This window comes from Podarcis cretensis, assembly GCF_951804945.1.
Source record: "Podarcis cretensis genome assembly, chromosome: 12".
NCBI lineage: Eukaryota > Metazoa > Chordata > Lepidosauria > Squamata > Lacertidae > Podarcis > Podarcis cretensis.
The window spans coordinates 55807141-55823644 of record NC_137181.1 but is presented as its reverse complement, the minus strand read 5'-3'; the positions used below and the strand labels follow the sequence as shown (position 1 = coordinate 55823644).

Sequence of the window (16504 nt, the reverse complement as noted above, 5' to 3'; positions counted from 1 at the left end):
CACCCAAGATGAGAAAGGTGGAAATCTGCACAAAGACCTGCTCCGACCATAACGCTGTAAAGATGGACATGAGACTAATCCCAACCAGATCCTTCAGATGGAAGATGAATGACAACCTGTTTAGAGATCAGGAGATTACCAAAAAGGCCCAAAAAGCTTTGAAGGACTATTTTGAGATAAACTTGAACACTACGGTGGAAAAAAGAATCATCTGGGATGCAAGTAAGGCGGTCATGAGGGGGTTTCTGATACAACAGAATGCTGCAAAGAAAAGAGCTCAAAATGAGAAAAAAGATAAGATTTTGGAGAAAATCAAAGATTGTGAGAAGAAGTTAAGAGTGAAACCGAAGTCAAAGGAGATTTTGAAAGAAATTAAATTTCACCAAGCACAATACTCCAAATTGATAAATCAGGAAGTGGAGTGGAAAGTTAAGTTGATGAAACAAAGATCATTTGACTCGGCAAATAAATGTGGGAAACTGCTAGCATGGCAGTTGAAAAAGAGACAAAAATTAAATACGATCACTAATCTAGAGATTGAAGGAAGAAATATTCAGAACCCCGTGGATATTAGGAAGTCTTTCCAGAGATATTTTAAACAATTATATACCCAAGGGCCGCAAAATGAGGCGGAGATAAAACAATTTTTGACAAAGAACGGATTACCAAGGTTGTCTCAAGAAAACAGATCAATCCTGAATTGTAAAATAACACCACAAGAGATTGAAGTTGCTATTCAGAACATGCAACTGGGCAAATCCCCAGGGCCTGATGGGCTTACCTCCAAATATTATAAGACATTGAAAGATCACTTGATACACCCACTAATGGAGGTTTGCAATGAGATTATGGAGGGGAAGAAAGCACTGGAAACGTGGAAAGAAGCTTTCATCACATTGATACCCAAATCAGAATTGGAAAAGACACAACTTAAGAATTACCGCCCCATTTCCCTTCTCAATGTGGATTACAAAATTTTTGCAGACATTTTAGCAAATAGATTTAAAAAGGTTTTAAGTGAGGTGATCCACAAAGATCAGGCAGGCTTTCTCCCAGGAAGACATTTGTTTGCCAACACAAGGAATATTATTGACATTTTGGAACTTCTGCAAACAAATATTAATACAAGAGCAGTGTTAATATTTATAGATGCGGAGAAGGCCTTTGACAACATTTCTTGGAAGTTTATGAAGAAAAATTTGGAAGGGATGGGAGTGGGACGGGGATTTGAAAATGGGATAGATGCAATCTATTCAGAACAAAAGGCCAAATTGATAGTTAACAATGTGGTGACAGAAGAGTTTAAAATTGAAAAAGGAACACGACAAGGTTGCCCTATTTCCCCTCTGTTATTCATCTCGGTCCTGGAGGTGCTCCTTAATATGATCAGAGGGGACCGGTTGGTGGAAGGAATCCAGGTCGGAGCGAAACAGTACAAACTTAAAGCATTTGCAGATGACCTAGTTTTGACTTTACAGGAGCCAGAATCTAGTACAAAACGGGCATTACAACTGATTCAAGACTTTGGTCGGGTGGCGGGATTTAAACTAAATAAACAAAAAACTAAGGTACTGGAAAAAAATTTGACAACTTCAGAGTCAGAGAGGTTTCAGAAAGAGACAGAGTTAAATGTGGTTAAAAAAGTAAAATACCTAGGGGTGAACATAACAGCAAAGAATTTGAGTTTATTTAAGGACAATTATGAAAAGTGCTGGTCAGAAATCAAGAGGGACTTAGAAAGTTGGTCAAGACTGAAACTTTCCTCGTTGGGCCGAATTGCTGCTATAAAAATGAACGTATTGCCAAGGATGCTGTTTCTTTTTCAGACTTTACAGATTGTGGACAAAATGGAGTGTTTCCGGAAGTGGCAAAGAGATATCTCTAAATTTGTCTGGCAGGGCAAAAAGCCCAGAATTAAGTTTAAAATGCTAACTGATGCTAAAGAAAGAGGGGGGTTTGCCCTGCCAGACTTAAGGTTGTACTATGAATCAGCAGCTTTTTGCTGGCTGAAAGATTGGCTGCTTCTTGAAAACACTGATGTTTTAGATTTGGAAGGATTTAACAATGCTTTTGGATGGCATGCATATTTGTGGTATGACAAGGTTAAGATTCACAAGAATTTCAAGAACCATATTGTAAGGAAAGCAGTGTTTAATGTCTGGACAAAATATAAAGACTTATTAGAAAATAAGACCCCGAGGTGGTTATCACCTAAGGAAGCTAAAGCAGTGAAAAGACACAACATGGAGGTCAAATGGCCAAAGTATTGGGAAATATTAGAAAGAGATGGAGACAACTGGAGATTGCAGAGTATGGAGAAACTAAAAGATAAAGTGCGAGATTGGCTACATTATGCTCAGATTAAAGAGGCTTTTAAACTGGATAAAAAGTTAGGATTCCAGGTGGAAAAATCGAAATTGGAAACAGAACTGTTAGAACCTAAGACTAAATTACTTTCAAGAATGTATAACTTGCTGCTGAGGTGGAATACACAGGATGAAACGGTTAAATCAGCTATGATAAAGTGGGCACAGGACATTGGGTATACTATCATGTTTGCTGACTGGGAAAAATTATGGACCACCAGTATGAAGTTTACGGCATGTAATGCCTTGAAAGAAAATATTATGAAAATGAAATATAGGTGATACATGACCCCAGTCAAGCTAGCAAAAATATATCACCTGTCAGATAATAAGTGTTGGAAATGTAAGGAAACTGAAGGAACGTTCTTTCACCTCTGGTGGACTTGCCCTAAGGTTAAGGCCTTCTGGGAAATGATATATAATGAGCTGAAAAAGGTATTTAAGTATACCTTCCCCAAGAAACCAGAGGCCTTCCTTTTGGGCATTGTCGGCCAGAGGGTGCTAAAGAATGATCGAACATTTTTTATGTATGCAACAACAGCAGCAAGGATACTTGTAGCGAAATATTGGAAAACTCAAGATTTGCCCACGCTGGAAGAATGGCAGATGCAACTGATGGACTACATGGAGCTGGCAGAAATGACTGGCAGAATCCGAGACCTGGGAGAAGAAGCAGTGGAGGAGGATTGGAAGAAATTTAAGGACTATTTACAAAGACACTGTAAACTATATGAATGTTAAGAAGGATGAGAGATTTGAAAACAACAGGGCACCATAAAGTTAGTCGAAAAGAGTATGAGAATGAGTGGATTCTATGAGAATAATAAATTTTGAACAAATAATATGTTAAAATTAGGTATTTAAGACTTATATTATATTCAAAGTTAGGGACAAACTATTGAAAATGTGTATAATAAGAATGGAAATAAGGTGATAAATTGCTGATTAAAGTTTTATTAAATATGGAATGCAGGAGCGGGAGATGTGAGGAAGTCCAAAGATGAAGAAAAGTTGGTTATTACATGATGCTAATTATTATGTTTGTTCTTGTTATTTGCATATGTCGTTGTTGTTTTTTTGTATTTTAAAGAAAAAACCCTTAATAAAAAAAATTTATAAAATATATATATATATATATATATATATAGGACCTGGGGCACAATCCCTAAACACTGTAAAGTCACTTGGTCATGGACAGGACAACATAGCAATGTGCAGCTCCAAAATATGTCTAGGAGGATTCACTGCATGGTTGGGGAAATGTAGAATTGTGCTAGCAGAGAACTTTTGCAGTTCTTGTTGTTAAGCACCAAAACTAACTTTCCAGGGGGCAAATGCAGACACTCAAGTCTCTCTATTTGGCCTGTGAGACTCTTCCCAGAACACATCCCCTCCCTTCCACATTCCCTCTCCGCAGGCCATTTCCCTCACCCACACTCCAGCTTTTAACTCTACTTCCATGTTTTTGCCTGACTGGAATATGTATTTAAATGCTGATGAGGCAAACCCCTCAACCATCCTGATTTGAGAGGGACCTCCCAGAATTACAGAAGCCATCCTGGCTTCTGATTGGATCCTGGAATGCCCCATTGTTTGCTCTTGCACTCTTGCGCAACCACAGCACTGTACCAAAAGACAGCTACCTCCTACAAGAGCTCAGGACCAAAAAATGAGTGTCCCAATTTTGATCAGTGGAATGTTGGAGAGTGTGATAATGCCTTAGGCTTGCCTGGATGGAGGACAGAGAGTTGTGTATGAAGAGTGTGTGTAGAAACTAGCCTACTATTAAACTTAGCACACATCTTAGCATAAGACTTTGCCGCTAAACAGCTGCACGATGGTCAAACACATTTAAAAATAATAATTCAAGTCCTTCCTATATCTCCATCCGCTGGACAAATTATATGAGTAAATAACTTTGTTATTTTTAAATTACATTTGAAAGACTCACTTTGTGCGCAGTGCTGCTCACGTACGTAACAAGGCAGCAAAATTTTAAAAAGCAAACAGTAAGGCTGCTTGGGGAACAAGGGTGCTCCAAAAGCCTGGCTGGGTCTTGAGCTCTGTGGATCCTCAAAACTGATGTATAATATCTGCTGCAATGGCTGTGCCAGACAGGCCTCATAACAAATGTGGAGTACAAGCATTCCACGTGGGGTTGGGTTTCAAGTAGTCCATTAAGTCACATCGTTTTTCTGCTTAGAAACGCAGAGGAGTCGCATCTTTGCCATAGGAAGACTTCTGGAGTAGGATTGGCGGAGACAGCTGATTGCCAGAATGGTTTAAATAATAATAATAATAATAATAATAATAATAATAATAATAATAATAATTTATTATTTGTACCCCGCCCATCTGGCTGGGCTTCCCCAGCCACTCTGGGCGGCTTCCATAAAAACCAAAAATACACTAAAATATCACAGATTAAAAACTTCCCTGAACAGGGCTGCCTTAAGATGTCTTCTGAATGTCAGGTAGTTATTTATCGCTTTGACATCTGATGGGAGGGCGTTCCACAGGGCGGGTGCCACTACCGAGAAGGCCCTCTGCCTGGTTCCCTGTAGCTTTGCTTCTCGTAATGAGGGAACTGCCAGAAGGCCCTCGGCGCTGGACCTCAGCGTCCGGGCAGAACGATGGGGGTGGAGACGCTCCTTCAGGTATACTGGGCCGAGGCCGTTTAGGGCTTTAAAGGTCAACACCAGCACTTTGAATTGTGCTCGGAAACGTACTGGGAACCAATGTAGGTCTTTCAAGACCGGTGTTATGTGGTCTCGGCGGCCGCCCCCAGTCACCAGTCTAGCTGCCGCATTCTGGATTAGTTGTAGTTTCCGAGTCACCTTCAAAGGTAGCCCCACGTAGAGCGCATTGCAGTAGTCCAAGCGGGAGATAACTAGAGCATGCACCACTCTGGCGAGACAGTCCGCAGGCAGGTAGGGTCTCAGCCTGCGTACCAGGTGGAGTTGGTAAACAGCTGCCCTGGATACAGAATTGACCTGTGCCTCCATGGACAGCTGTGAGTCCAAAATGACTCCCAGGCTGCGCACCTGGTCCTTCAGGGGCACAGTTACCCTATTCAGGACCAGGGAGTCCTCCACACCAGCCCGCCCCCTGTCCCCCAAAAACAGTACTTCTGTCTTGTCAGGATTCAACCTCAATCCATTAGCCGCCATCCATCCTCCAACCGCCTCCAGGCACTCACACAGGACCTTCACCGCCTTCACTGGTTCTGATTTGAAAGAGAGGTAGAGCTGGGTATCATCTGCATATTGATGGACACCCAGTCCAAACCCCCTAATGATCTCTCCCAGCGGCTTCATATAGATGTTAAAAAGCATGGGGGAGAGGACGGAACCCTGAGGCACCCCACAAGTGAGGGCCCAGGGGTCTGAACACTCATCCCCCACCACCACTTTCTGAACACGGCCCAGGAGGAAGGAGCGAAACCACTGTATAACAGTGCCCCCAGCTCCCAGCCCCCCTAGACGGTCCAGAAGGATGTTATGGTCGATTGTATCAAAGGCCGCTGAGAGATCCAGTAGAACTAGGAAACAACTCTCACCTTTGTCCCTAGCTCGCCGGAGATCATCAACCAGCGCGACCAAGGCAGTTTCAGTCCCATGATGAGGCCTGAATCCCGATTGGAAGGGATCCAAATGGTCCGCATCCTCCAGGCGTGCCTGGAGTTGTTCAGCAACCACGCGCTCAATCACCTTGCCCAAGAATGGAAGATTTGAGACTGGGCGATAGTTGGCCATGCTGGCCGGGTCTAAAGATGGTTTTTTAAGAAGCGGTTTAATGACCGCCTCTTTCAGCGGATCTGGGAATGTTCCCTCACAGAGGGAAGCATTCACCACCCCGCAGAGCCCATCGCCCAGCCCTTCCCGGCTTGCTTTTATTACAGAGCTTCTCTGAGTTCAAACAGAAGTATAAATGGTGGAAGTTTGGGGTGGAGTGTGTAGCATTGAGGGGGGTTTAAAAAAAGATTGCTTGGCATTTTCCTTGGGAGGCCTAGGCTCCTCCAGTAGCCCTAGTGGACCACCCTCTACCGTATGCACAGTTAAACTATGGAATACACTTCTACGGAAGGCAGCAATAGACACCAACTTGGATGGCTCTAAGAGAGAATTAGGCAAAGTACAGTCTGGAGGAATTTTAACTTGCTGCAGCTGTAAGGTGTTTATTTTATGGTTGTATTTGCTGAGCCATTTTGCATTTTATATTTTTGTTTTATGGTTTCTGCATGTCAATAAACAACAGCTCAGTGATGACACGCAGACTAGTAGTGGCTGTGTGAGAAACATGGTAAATCAGAGCAAAAGGGTCTGCAAAATTACCACCTTCTTTCAGCATGAAGGAAAACTCATTTGTTTTAAGGAAGTTACATTCCCAAACAAGCCAATACAACATATGTTGTGCTCTGTAAAGGCATCACACTTTATCAAACATGTTCCAATATCCTTCCCTAAAGAGCTTCTCCTACTGTTCCGGCTATGAGAGGGGTCCTTCCTACCTCTGATTGCTTTGATTAAGTGTCCTTAGCAAAGGTGCTGCCTGCCATGTGATATGCAGAAGCATCAGAGCTGCCTTCGCATTTTATGCTCTAAGCTTCTTCAGAAGTGTCCAATTTAATTTTTTAAAAAATGCAAACTAAGAGTTTGGGGTCCCAGCTGGCCTTAGGCCTCTCAAAATCGAACCTCTTCTGTCCATTTGTCAGCAGCCCTGCCATCCACCTTTTCAAATTGGACTTGGTTTTCTGCCACATTTGTTTTTTTCAAACCCAGTTGTCAGTAAATTCACATCTAAAAGGGATCTGGAGAAGGGCCCAACAAGTATGTTATTCCCTGACTATTTCACATTTGAGAAGCCTCAATTAAGATTTTGTGGCTTTGCAATACCAGTTTTCAGAACCTCTTATTAAGATGTAAAGGAAACGGTTGCATAATTCCACCCTCAAACTCTTACACAGGTGCAGTACCATTATAATGGCAAAACCAATAATAACCTTGAATATATTATATTGTATTAGTAGAAAAACTCTGATCGTACTGGGACAGCTTACTTGGGAAAGTATAGCTGGTTGGTGTGTTTTATCAGCAATGCATGTGATGGCCACCTCTGTGGCAGGTTAGATCATCATCTCTTTTTTGTATTCTGCTAGCATGAAGATTTCTATTACAACAAGCCTTTGATTTTACAGTGCTTTAAATTAGTACATGTTAGATCAGGTTCTCTTGTTTGATGCTGTTTTGGGGGAGTTATTGCTATGTATCTGTTTCTTTCTGGTAACTGAATTGTTACTGTATTAGAAGTTTAACTATGAAAATAAATACAACTAAATCAGTATACCATTCCTTCTAGCTCATTTCTCTCCCACCTTGCGTTGTACACTTGCCCACAGGCATGTGGCAACAGTAATAAGCTCCACCAGGCCTTTCCTATCAAGCACCACCGTTTATATTCAGCTTCTGACCCAAGGTTAATTTTGCACAGGGCTCTCCTCTTCACCCACAACCTCCCTTATCATTCCCCTCACCCTTCATTACTCATACATAAAATTACCCCTTAAGCTCTTTGGAGGCAAGAACCATATGGTCTAATATAATGAAGTGCTTGGTGCTCACATGCTGATGGCACTAAAAACCACCATGACCTTATTAATGCTACATGAATATCTACAGAACAAAATCTGGAATAAGTCTCGCAATTACTTTAACAGGCAACAAGACACCCCCCAAGAGTTTTGCAAAATATATTCTAATGTTTCTGCCCCAACGTTTTCCAATCATTACCCGGGGGCACTAGAAGGCTTCGTCGTGTGTTGAAAGATATATGCCAAGTTCAATACCCGTAATCATAACATTAAATTTCAAGTATTTGGCAACAGTTGCTGCAGGAGTGCATGTTGGAGAGAAATTGCATCATCTTTCAGTGTCTTAAGTTTTAAAACATGTCCATTACAAATAAAGCATTTTATAAACCCTCAAAGCAAATACTACGAAAATAAGATTTAATTTGCCGAACTCTTGCAGAACTTCCATGTGTGAGAGATGTTTTTGGTGGTGCCCTCAGAAAAATTATGCTAAAGTTTTCAACACAGCACTGAACACTAGATGAAGAAAGTTCTGAAATGAATAAATAAAACCCCTTCCATCTTAAAAATTAAAGTTTCTAGTCTGATCTATGAATTCTAAGATTAATTAATTGTATCTGTTAAAAAAAAGATGTTATGACAGGAGAGATGGAGAGATGGATTCAGATTGCAATAATTTTCTTAAGCACTTTGGATAATGTAAATATTTGGCCTGGTCATTCAACTAGTGTGTAAATTCAATTCACACATTGTCTGGCTTATTTCTTCCTGGCCCAGGAGGTAAAAAATGTAGCCATAGCTACTTAGAGAACATTTAGCTGTAAGCAGAGCAAGACCTAGTTTATTTCTACCTGGCCTGGGACGTCAGGTCCTCAATGCTCTCCAGCTACAGAGGCTCTCTGTTTGATTTTGCAAGACTTATTCCAGATTTTGATCTGTAGATATTGGCTCCTGCTGCAGGTGCAAGGCCTGATCCTGAAACTCTAGCTGGCTTTTTTCCACCTGGCCTAGAAGAGTAGAGCCCTGACTGACTCCAGCTACAAAAGCTGCTCTGGCTGTTCAAACTAGAATATATTTTATATAATCAGTGAAATTTTAATGTTTGTTTGCCAATAGAAAATACTATATTTAATAGAAAATACTATGTTTAGAAATGCACAATATATTTACAACAGTGGCTCTGAGGTACATATTTTCAATATGTACATATTGTACATATATAATTAATATATTTGTTTACTGAGCTTGTGAACAGCTTTTTAAACCTAGTGGACAAAATGCTAAACATGAACCTGGGAGTGCTGGGGTTCAAATTTCCCCTTTGCTATAAATTCAGAGACTAGCATTCACACCTAATTCTCACATTATACCTACTTCACAAGGTGAGAGAAAACAGGATTGTTCAGAATTCTGTAATGTGAATTCTTAACACCAGCCCTTGTTTTCCTTATACAGTGAGATACCAGAAGCGGTGTAAAAAAAACTGCAACACATTAGAAGGCTTACAAAGCAAATAAATATAAGATTAGTTGCATTAATTACAAGAAAATATGAGGAAAGTTCAGTCATAGAGTGACAGGAAGCTGAATGCAGAATTATGTTTTGGATGACAGAAAAATCCAAGTCAATAAATTTTTTAATAGGATTTCACTGTCTGAAGGATTCAATGTATGTTTGTAAATGAATTACTCAGTTCAGTAGGATTCTAATCTAATAACTGTTTCAGTGAAAGCCTCATTCATAAACTTCCATATACTAATGATCAATGGATTGGTTTTATACGGTAGTCTTTGAACATGTGTTCAAATATGCTTCTTCTAGGATTTAAAATTTGATGGGTCAATACCTCTATTTATTTATTTTAGATAATATAGCTATAGTGAGAAAATCTATAAATAACACCCACTGGAGCACACTGCATATATTCTGAGGAGAAGAATTTCAAGGCATGATTTATGACACTGGTCCCAATTAGCCAAGTATAGCCAAGCCATGAACCCTCAACTTTTGAAAATGTCAATATCTCTGTGGTAGTTTTTATTATGTGAATGGTGCCACCGTACCCTCCAGAGCAAACCCAGGATGCACATCTTCCAGGCCATGCTCCTGTGTGAGTCACGTGACCCATGCGACTCCGTGTCTATAGACTGGAAAGAGAAGCTGCTGAATTGCAACTTATTACCAAACTTAAAACTATGGAGAGACCTGGTCTGAACAAAGACATTGGATTCTTATCTCATTATACATGACAAAGCCATTTTTCACCTTCTCACCCCTTGCTTTTTCCTGTAAGACCTATTGCAGTCGTTAAGAGTCGTCAACAGGCTCATCACAGCTATCTGCCAATCACCCCATCCCACCACCCTTCTGAGTAATACCCCTCCCCACCTTCTCACTATATAGAAGGGTCTGGTGACTTCTGTTTCAGTGTATCTGAAGAAGTGTGCATGCACACGAAAGCTCATACCAAGAACTAACTTAGTTGGTCTTTAAGGTGCTACTGGAAGGAATTTTTTTTCTTCAGAAGTGTGCATGCACACGAAAGCTCATACCAAGAACTAACTTAGTTGGTCCTTAAGGTGCTACTGGAAGGAATTTTTTTATTTTGTTCTCCCTAATTGTGTTTGCAAAAAGCAGCTATCCAAACACATCTAAAAGCTGCCATATACTGCATGCAGCTTACAAAATATAAAAAGAAGGAACCAAAATATACTACTAAAAATACTTTCAGAATTCATTCACTGAACTTAACCTTAAAAAAGTTTTGCCCACCCACAAGGAGTCATCAGGGTGGTCTAAACCACGTTTCAGCAAAGCCTATACAGTCTTGACCCATACTAATGATTGGCGGAGTTCCTCAAACCCCTTTACTTCCGTCCTAAGCCAGCTGTTTAAGATGATGCCAAAGGCAACACAGTATAAAACACATTTTGATGTGACTTGTAGATCTTTATCATTACATTCATAGAATGGCTTCTGAACATCTTTCACTCCTCTCCTACTAATTATACTAAACTGGCCTTCAAAGTGTCATAAACTACATTGCAAAAGTAATTTTTGCAAAGCCACTCCCAGCATGACTAAGAAAACTGAATGGAACTGAGCAAAGAGTATAATGGAAACTTTATTTCACGTACTGTCCATTTACCCAGAAGGCACACTGCGATTTATTAACACTTTTCCTCCAGTAAGTTCATACTTATTTACATATATAGAACCTTAACATTAATATCTACATTACCCATGCCCACTTGAATCGGAAAAGACACCACAAGTACTAAATGACATTGGATGGGATCCAAATAGCTCCTAAGATTCATTTAAGGGGCTTGTGTTAACCCAGTACCCCCCCCCCTTTGTCCAGCAGACCTCCCCCTTCCAATGCCAAATCACAAACTACTTTTGAAACTCCCTTCAGTTTTAAAAGTATTTTACTATCTGGTATGAGGAGAGTAATGTTGCTTCTATTGAAGAAACAAGACGAAACCCTCTTGAGCTTATCTTAAGTCTAATTATGTCTATCATACTTTCCCCCCCAACCCCCCCCCAAACTGACCTCTGTCAGCTATGTCCAGGTCAGTTTATTTTGGATTTAGCTGCTCTCTTGCAGGGCATAATAGCCACATACTAGGAAAACATAACGCATGAAATGGGCAATAAAGTAAAAACATAATAACATTAATCAGGTTCTGCCACTGTGATGAGTGACTCATAAGGTCATGGCCCTAAAGCATTATGTGAGAAATAAGTAACTACATAGCAACTTAGTCAATGTCAGAGTTTATTTATATTTGCAATGCCGTCTAAAACTGACTAAAAGATTAAAAGCCTATTAAATAAAATTTATATATATGTAATGGTTTGGATTGTGAATGGGAAGTGTGTGTGTGTGTGTGTGATTTTCCACAAATACCAAAACAAACATGATTTGCGGTCTTATTCTTGCTACCTATAAATATTTGCATTTAATATTACTCTCACTTCATCCTTTAGTCAAGGTGATTTTCAGAATCCTAAATAGGAAACAACCCAACCATAAGATCAATTAAAATTTAAACACATAAACAGCAATATTAAAGGAATGAGTGGTTGCACAAACTATTTCAAACTAAAGGCATTTTCCCCCTAGAAGTGTGTGTGTGTGCACTGAGACACTTTCTTGCAAAGATCCTTCAAAGGTTTGGGGAAAATGACTGCAAAGGTGCTCTTCCCAGCTACAACTGATCTCCTTCCTTAAAAGCAGGGCTTTGGGACAGGCCAGTCCAACATCACCCTAACCAGTGAAGGGATTCATTAGGAACAACGCAGTATCTTTTAGTTCTTTCCTCCAAAATCAACTTTAAAAGCACTTAGAACAGAAAAATACAACATCAACCCTTCTGAAATTTGGTATCCGCCTTACCTAAGGGCATCTCTATGATGCATATATGCTCTTTTCATATAAACTGACCATACAAATTGATCCCTTTTTAACCACCCCAAAACTTGCAGAGAAATGACTGCAACTTTCTTATGAAATTTGGCAGCATTTATCCTCCTCAGAGGATAAAGGACTAGCATGCTTGCGAATTTCATTTAATTATTTCAAAAAATAAAGCAAAAAAGTTAAAGATGGTTCCAGGGCAGGAAGGGAATGAAATCTCAGAAGCACTTCTGATCGAATCAGGCTGTTTCTAAAGCACCAAATCAGGGTACAAACTGAATCTTGCAATTGGTGTACACCACTAGTTCCTTACTAACCTGAAGAGACTAACAAAAATGCAACGGAAACAAGGGAGAGAGCTAGCTGGGGTTGGAGAAATCTTGTGAAGACGCTACAAATGTTGAACAGACTGAACAAAGCTTGGAAAGTAAGGAGCAGATCCAGGAAGAATAAATAAAGCGGTCTCTTGGAAATACAAGCTTAAAAGACTTATCCTGAGAGAAGAGGTCTCCGAAGAGTAAAGGTAGCCTAGGCTCAGTCCAAGGCTGGAGGAGAAAGAATGTTCATGCTGTTTTGGATATATTAAATAATTCCAGGTACAACAGTTCATGTTTTCTATCACAGGATAATTAAGGCAGTCTTAGGAAATAAAGGTACGTGGGTGGTGCTGTGGTCTAAACCACAGAGCCTAGGATTTGCCGATCAGAAGGTCGGCGGTTCGAATCCCTGCGACGGGGTGAGCTCCCGTTGCTCAGTCCCTGCTCCTGCCAACCTAGCAGTTCGAAAGCACGTCAAAGTGCAAGCAGATAAATAGGTGCTGCTCCAGCGGGAAGGTAAACGGCGTTTCCGTGTGCTGCTCTGGTTCGCCAGAAGCGGCTTAGTCATGCTGGCCACATGACCCGGAAGCTGTACGCTGGCTCCCTCGGCCAATAAAGCAAGATGAGTGCCGCAACCCCAAGATGAGCGTCGGCCACGACTGGACCTAATGGTCAGGGGTCCCTTTACTTTACCTTTTAGGAAATAAAGGTGAGGGCTTGAGCCAATCAAAACAAGGTTCCATGTCCTGACCATATCTCGAACTAGAGTGCTCAGTGCAGAACAATGGAGAGGAGGATCCTATCCATAAGAGGATGGTTGATTAGGTTTCCAGTGCAAGTAGTGCCATTTGGAAGGCGGCTTTTGTTTTCACCAGGGCTAAATGATGACCAAATAGAAATGTATGCTCATGTTGGCCACTGGGAAATAGATCAAGTGAAGGGTTAGTTATCTGCTATTCAGAGTGTTTGCCCCTCCTAGACACCGAGTGGTAAGTGTGTCTCCTATTAATGACAGCTATTGTATTGTATTGCTTTTTCTGCTGTGCTTAAAAGAGCGAATATAAAGGAGAAAAGGAATTGGGGAATGGTTACGGCACCAGCTGAATCAAGACCTCAGTTACGCCATTAATAATGAGCAAGCTCATATCTCCAAGAACATTGGGATTCCCCATTTATGTTACTTTCACCATGCAGAGATTCAGTATGAGCCTGATGAATCACACTTAAACTATAGCTGTCTAACTCCTGGCTGCTAGCAGGATAAAGAGAGCTGGGCATCATCAGTATATTGATAACACAGTGCCCTTGATGGTTTCTCTCCACGGTTTCATAAAGATACTGAAAAGTATCAGCCACACTATCAATCAGCAGTGAACACATGTTGATCTCCTAAGGCTACTTTCTGAGTTCGCTTTGAAAGGAAGTTAGGGGGCTAACCATTATCCCTCCATCCATTGTTCAAGACAGCGGAATACATTGCTGTAGACCACAATAACAAAACCTGGTGAGAAGTTTTGAAGAATCAACAGGGGAAAACTTCCCTAGCCTATTTTCGGAATCTAACCTTAGCGCAGTTCCACTAACGTTTACAAATCAAGCCGTGAATCACTCTTTTCCGCCAGCCCCTACTAGATGTGCCCACATATTGTATCAGATAAGGAAAACAATGAAGGTTTGGGAAGACATTAAAGAAAAGTAATGTGGATAGATTCCTTGCATTTGCTCTCTTAAGGCAGAAAACAGTTTCAGGAAGAAAACAGTTTGAAGCAATTCAGGGAGATCATTATAACAGGCTCCAAAACCCCAGTTGGGTGCATACATGGAACTCCTAAAAGAAGAAATGCATGTCTTTGTCCACCTTTCAACTGAACTTAGCAGTTAGCTTGAAGGCAGCACAAAATGATCATCTGGGGTACATTAACTTATGTATTAGTCTATTTATGTTCCTGAAATATGGCAGCCAGTGATCGAGTTTAGACAAACGTTAGCCGAAAATGGTTTTATTCTCTAATCCACTTTTTATTGGTTAGAAGGAAAACATAATGGATCATATTTAATGCTACAGCAAAGAAATACATACCATTCTAAAAATATTTGGCATCAAAATTGCACTAGCATATTTATTCAGTGGTTACACTGGAATTTCTGAGGGGGAGAGGAAAGTCATTTCTCTTGACTATGACAATTTTAATAGGAAACTTAAACAGCAAACCTAACCAAAGTTACATTCCTTTATTTCTGAACTAGGATGCACACAAATGTATATCAAATTGCTTACCTGCTGGAATCATCGTTTGCTGAGAGTCAAAGTCTGTATTTAGAGACATCCGACCCCCTTTGGCCAATCTATCGTAGAGCAAGGTTATGTGTTTCTTCAGTTTATTAGTGTCCTTGGGGATACACAGCTGATTGGTAAGTGTCAGTGCGTGGTCTTTCGAACTCTTGGACAAACATGTTTTCAACAAGTGAGAGACAGAAGCATCTACAATTTCTTCCCAGCCCTGAAAGAGGAAAAATATTTCTAAATTAAAGGAAAAACGTGCACTTTACGAATGCACTAATGCACTAAGAAGAATGCACTAAGAAGATTAAACAAAAAAAATTAAAGGGAAAGGTTTAAATTATGATACTGAAATGGGCTTATTTACTAAACATATTCGTAAAATGAAAACAAGCAGCAAAAAAAAAAACCTAAGGATTCTAAATATAAAGAAATGAACTAAATATACAGAATAGTTAATGTTAAAAGTGAGAGTATTTAACAATAATAGATTAAACAGGTTTGGTTTTCCAGTTTTTCTGGTACAGTAACTTTTCAGTTCTTCATACTGGTTTTCTTTCCACACAAAATAGCTCCTTAAACGACAACAAAATGCAGTTTTGAAATGGTTGTGTTCTATCTTTCCTATTTTTAAGAAATTAGCATGTGTGAATGAGACCAAACACATATACTTCTTATACCACGAGCCACTGGAAAATGCTAGTTGGTTCTCTGGCCATGAACTGAGTTCCATACACATTTCACACATATTTGAAATTCCTTCACAGAGGGACTCCAGCATGAAATTGCTGAATTAGAATCAACAAGATTTTGACTGTTTGGGTTTGAAGAGAGACAACAGTTTCCTGTGCAACTACACCTATTCAGGATTAACACAACAAATCTGAGATGGGTGTATTATCACCAATGACTGCTATTATGAATGATTACTATGCTTATTTTGCAAACATTTAAGGTTTAACGTAACTTTCACAAGCTGTCCTTCCTACATTTCACGACCATTTAATAATAATAAAACCCCCCACAGGTGCATATATACACAATCCCCCCCCACACACAATTCATGCCGTAATGAATTTACTGTCACAAGCCTAATTGTTGGTTTAGTTCATGGGTAGACAAAGTAAGGCCTGGGGGCTGGATCTGGCCCAATCGCCTTCTAAATCCAGCCCACAGATGGGAATCAGCGTGTTTTTACCTGAGTAGAATGTGTCCTTTTATTTAAAATGCATCTCTGGGTTATTTGTGGGGCCTGCCTGGTGTTTTTACATGAGTAGAATGTGTGCTTTTATTTAAAATGCATCTCTGGGTTATTTGTGGGGCATAGGAATTCATTCATTCCCCCCCCCATATAGTCTGGCCCCCCACAAGGTCTGAGTGACAGTGGACTGGCCACCTGCTGAAAAAGTTTGCTGACCCCTGTTTAGCTCCTACAGGCTAGCACAGGTTTCCCTCTAAACATTCTTTGTGAGCAACATGAAAGCTGCTTGATAAGGACTTAGGCTGAGAAGCAATGGACACACAGGG

General features: G+C 40.4%; 1 protein-coding gene across 3 annotated transcripts in view; it reads right to left on the bottom strand.

Annotated features, from left to right (window-relative positions):
- The window catches only part of BBS9 (Bardet-Biedl syndrome 9), a 235887-nt gene that overhangs the window by 121093 nt on the left and 98290 nt on the right, over window positions 1-16504 (bottom strand). For all 3 annotated transcript variants that reach the window (XM_079947531.1, XM_079947530.1, XM_079947529.1), the window contains exon 20: window positions 14975-15197. In XM_079947531.1, the coding sequence (XP_079803657.1) occupies window positions 14975-15197 (223 nt within the window). The remainder of the gene's footprint in view (window positions 1-14974; window positions 15198-16504) is intronic.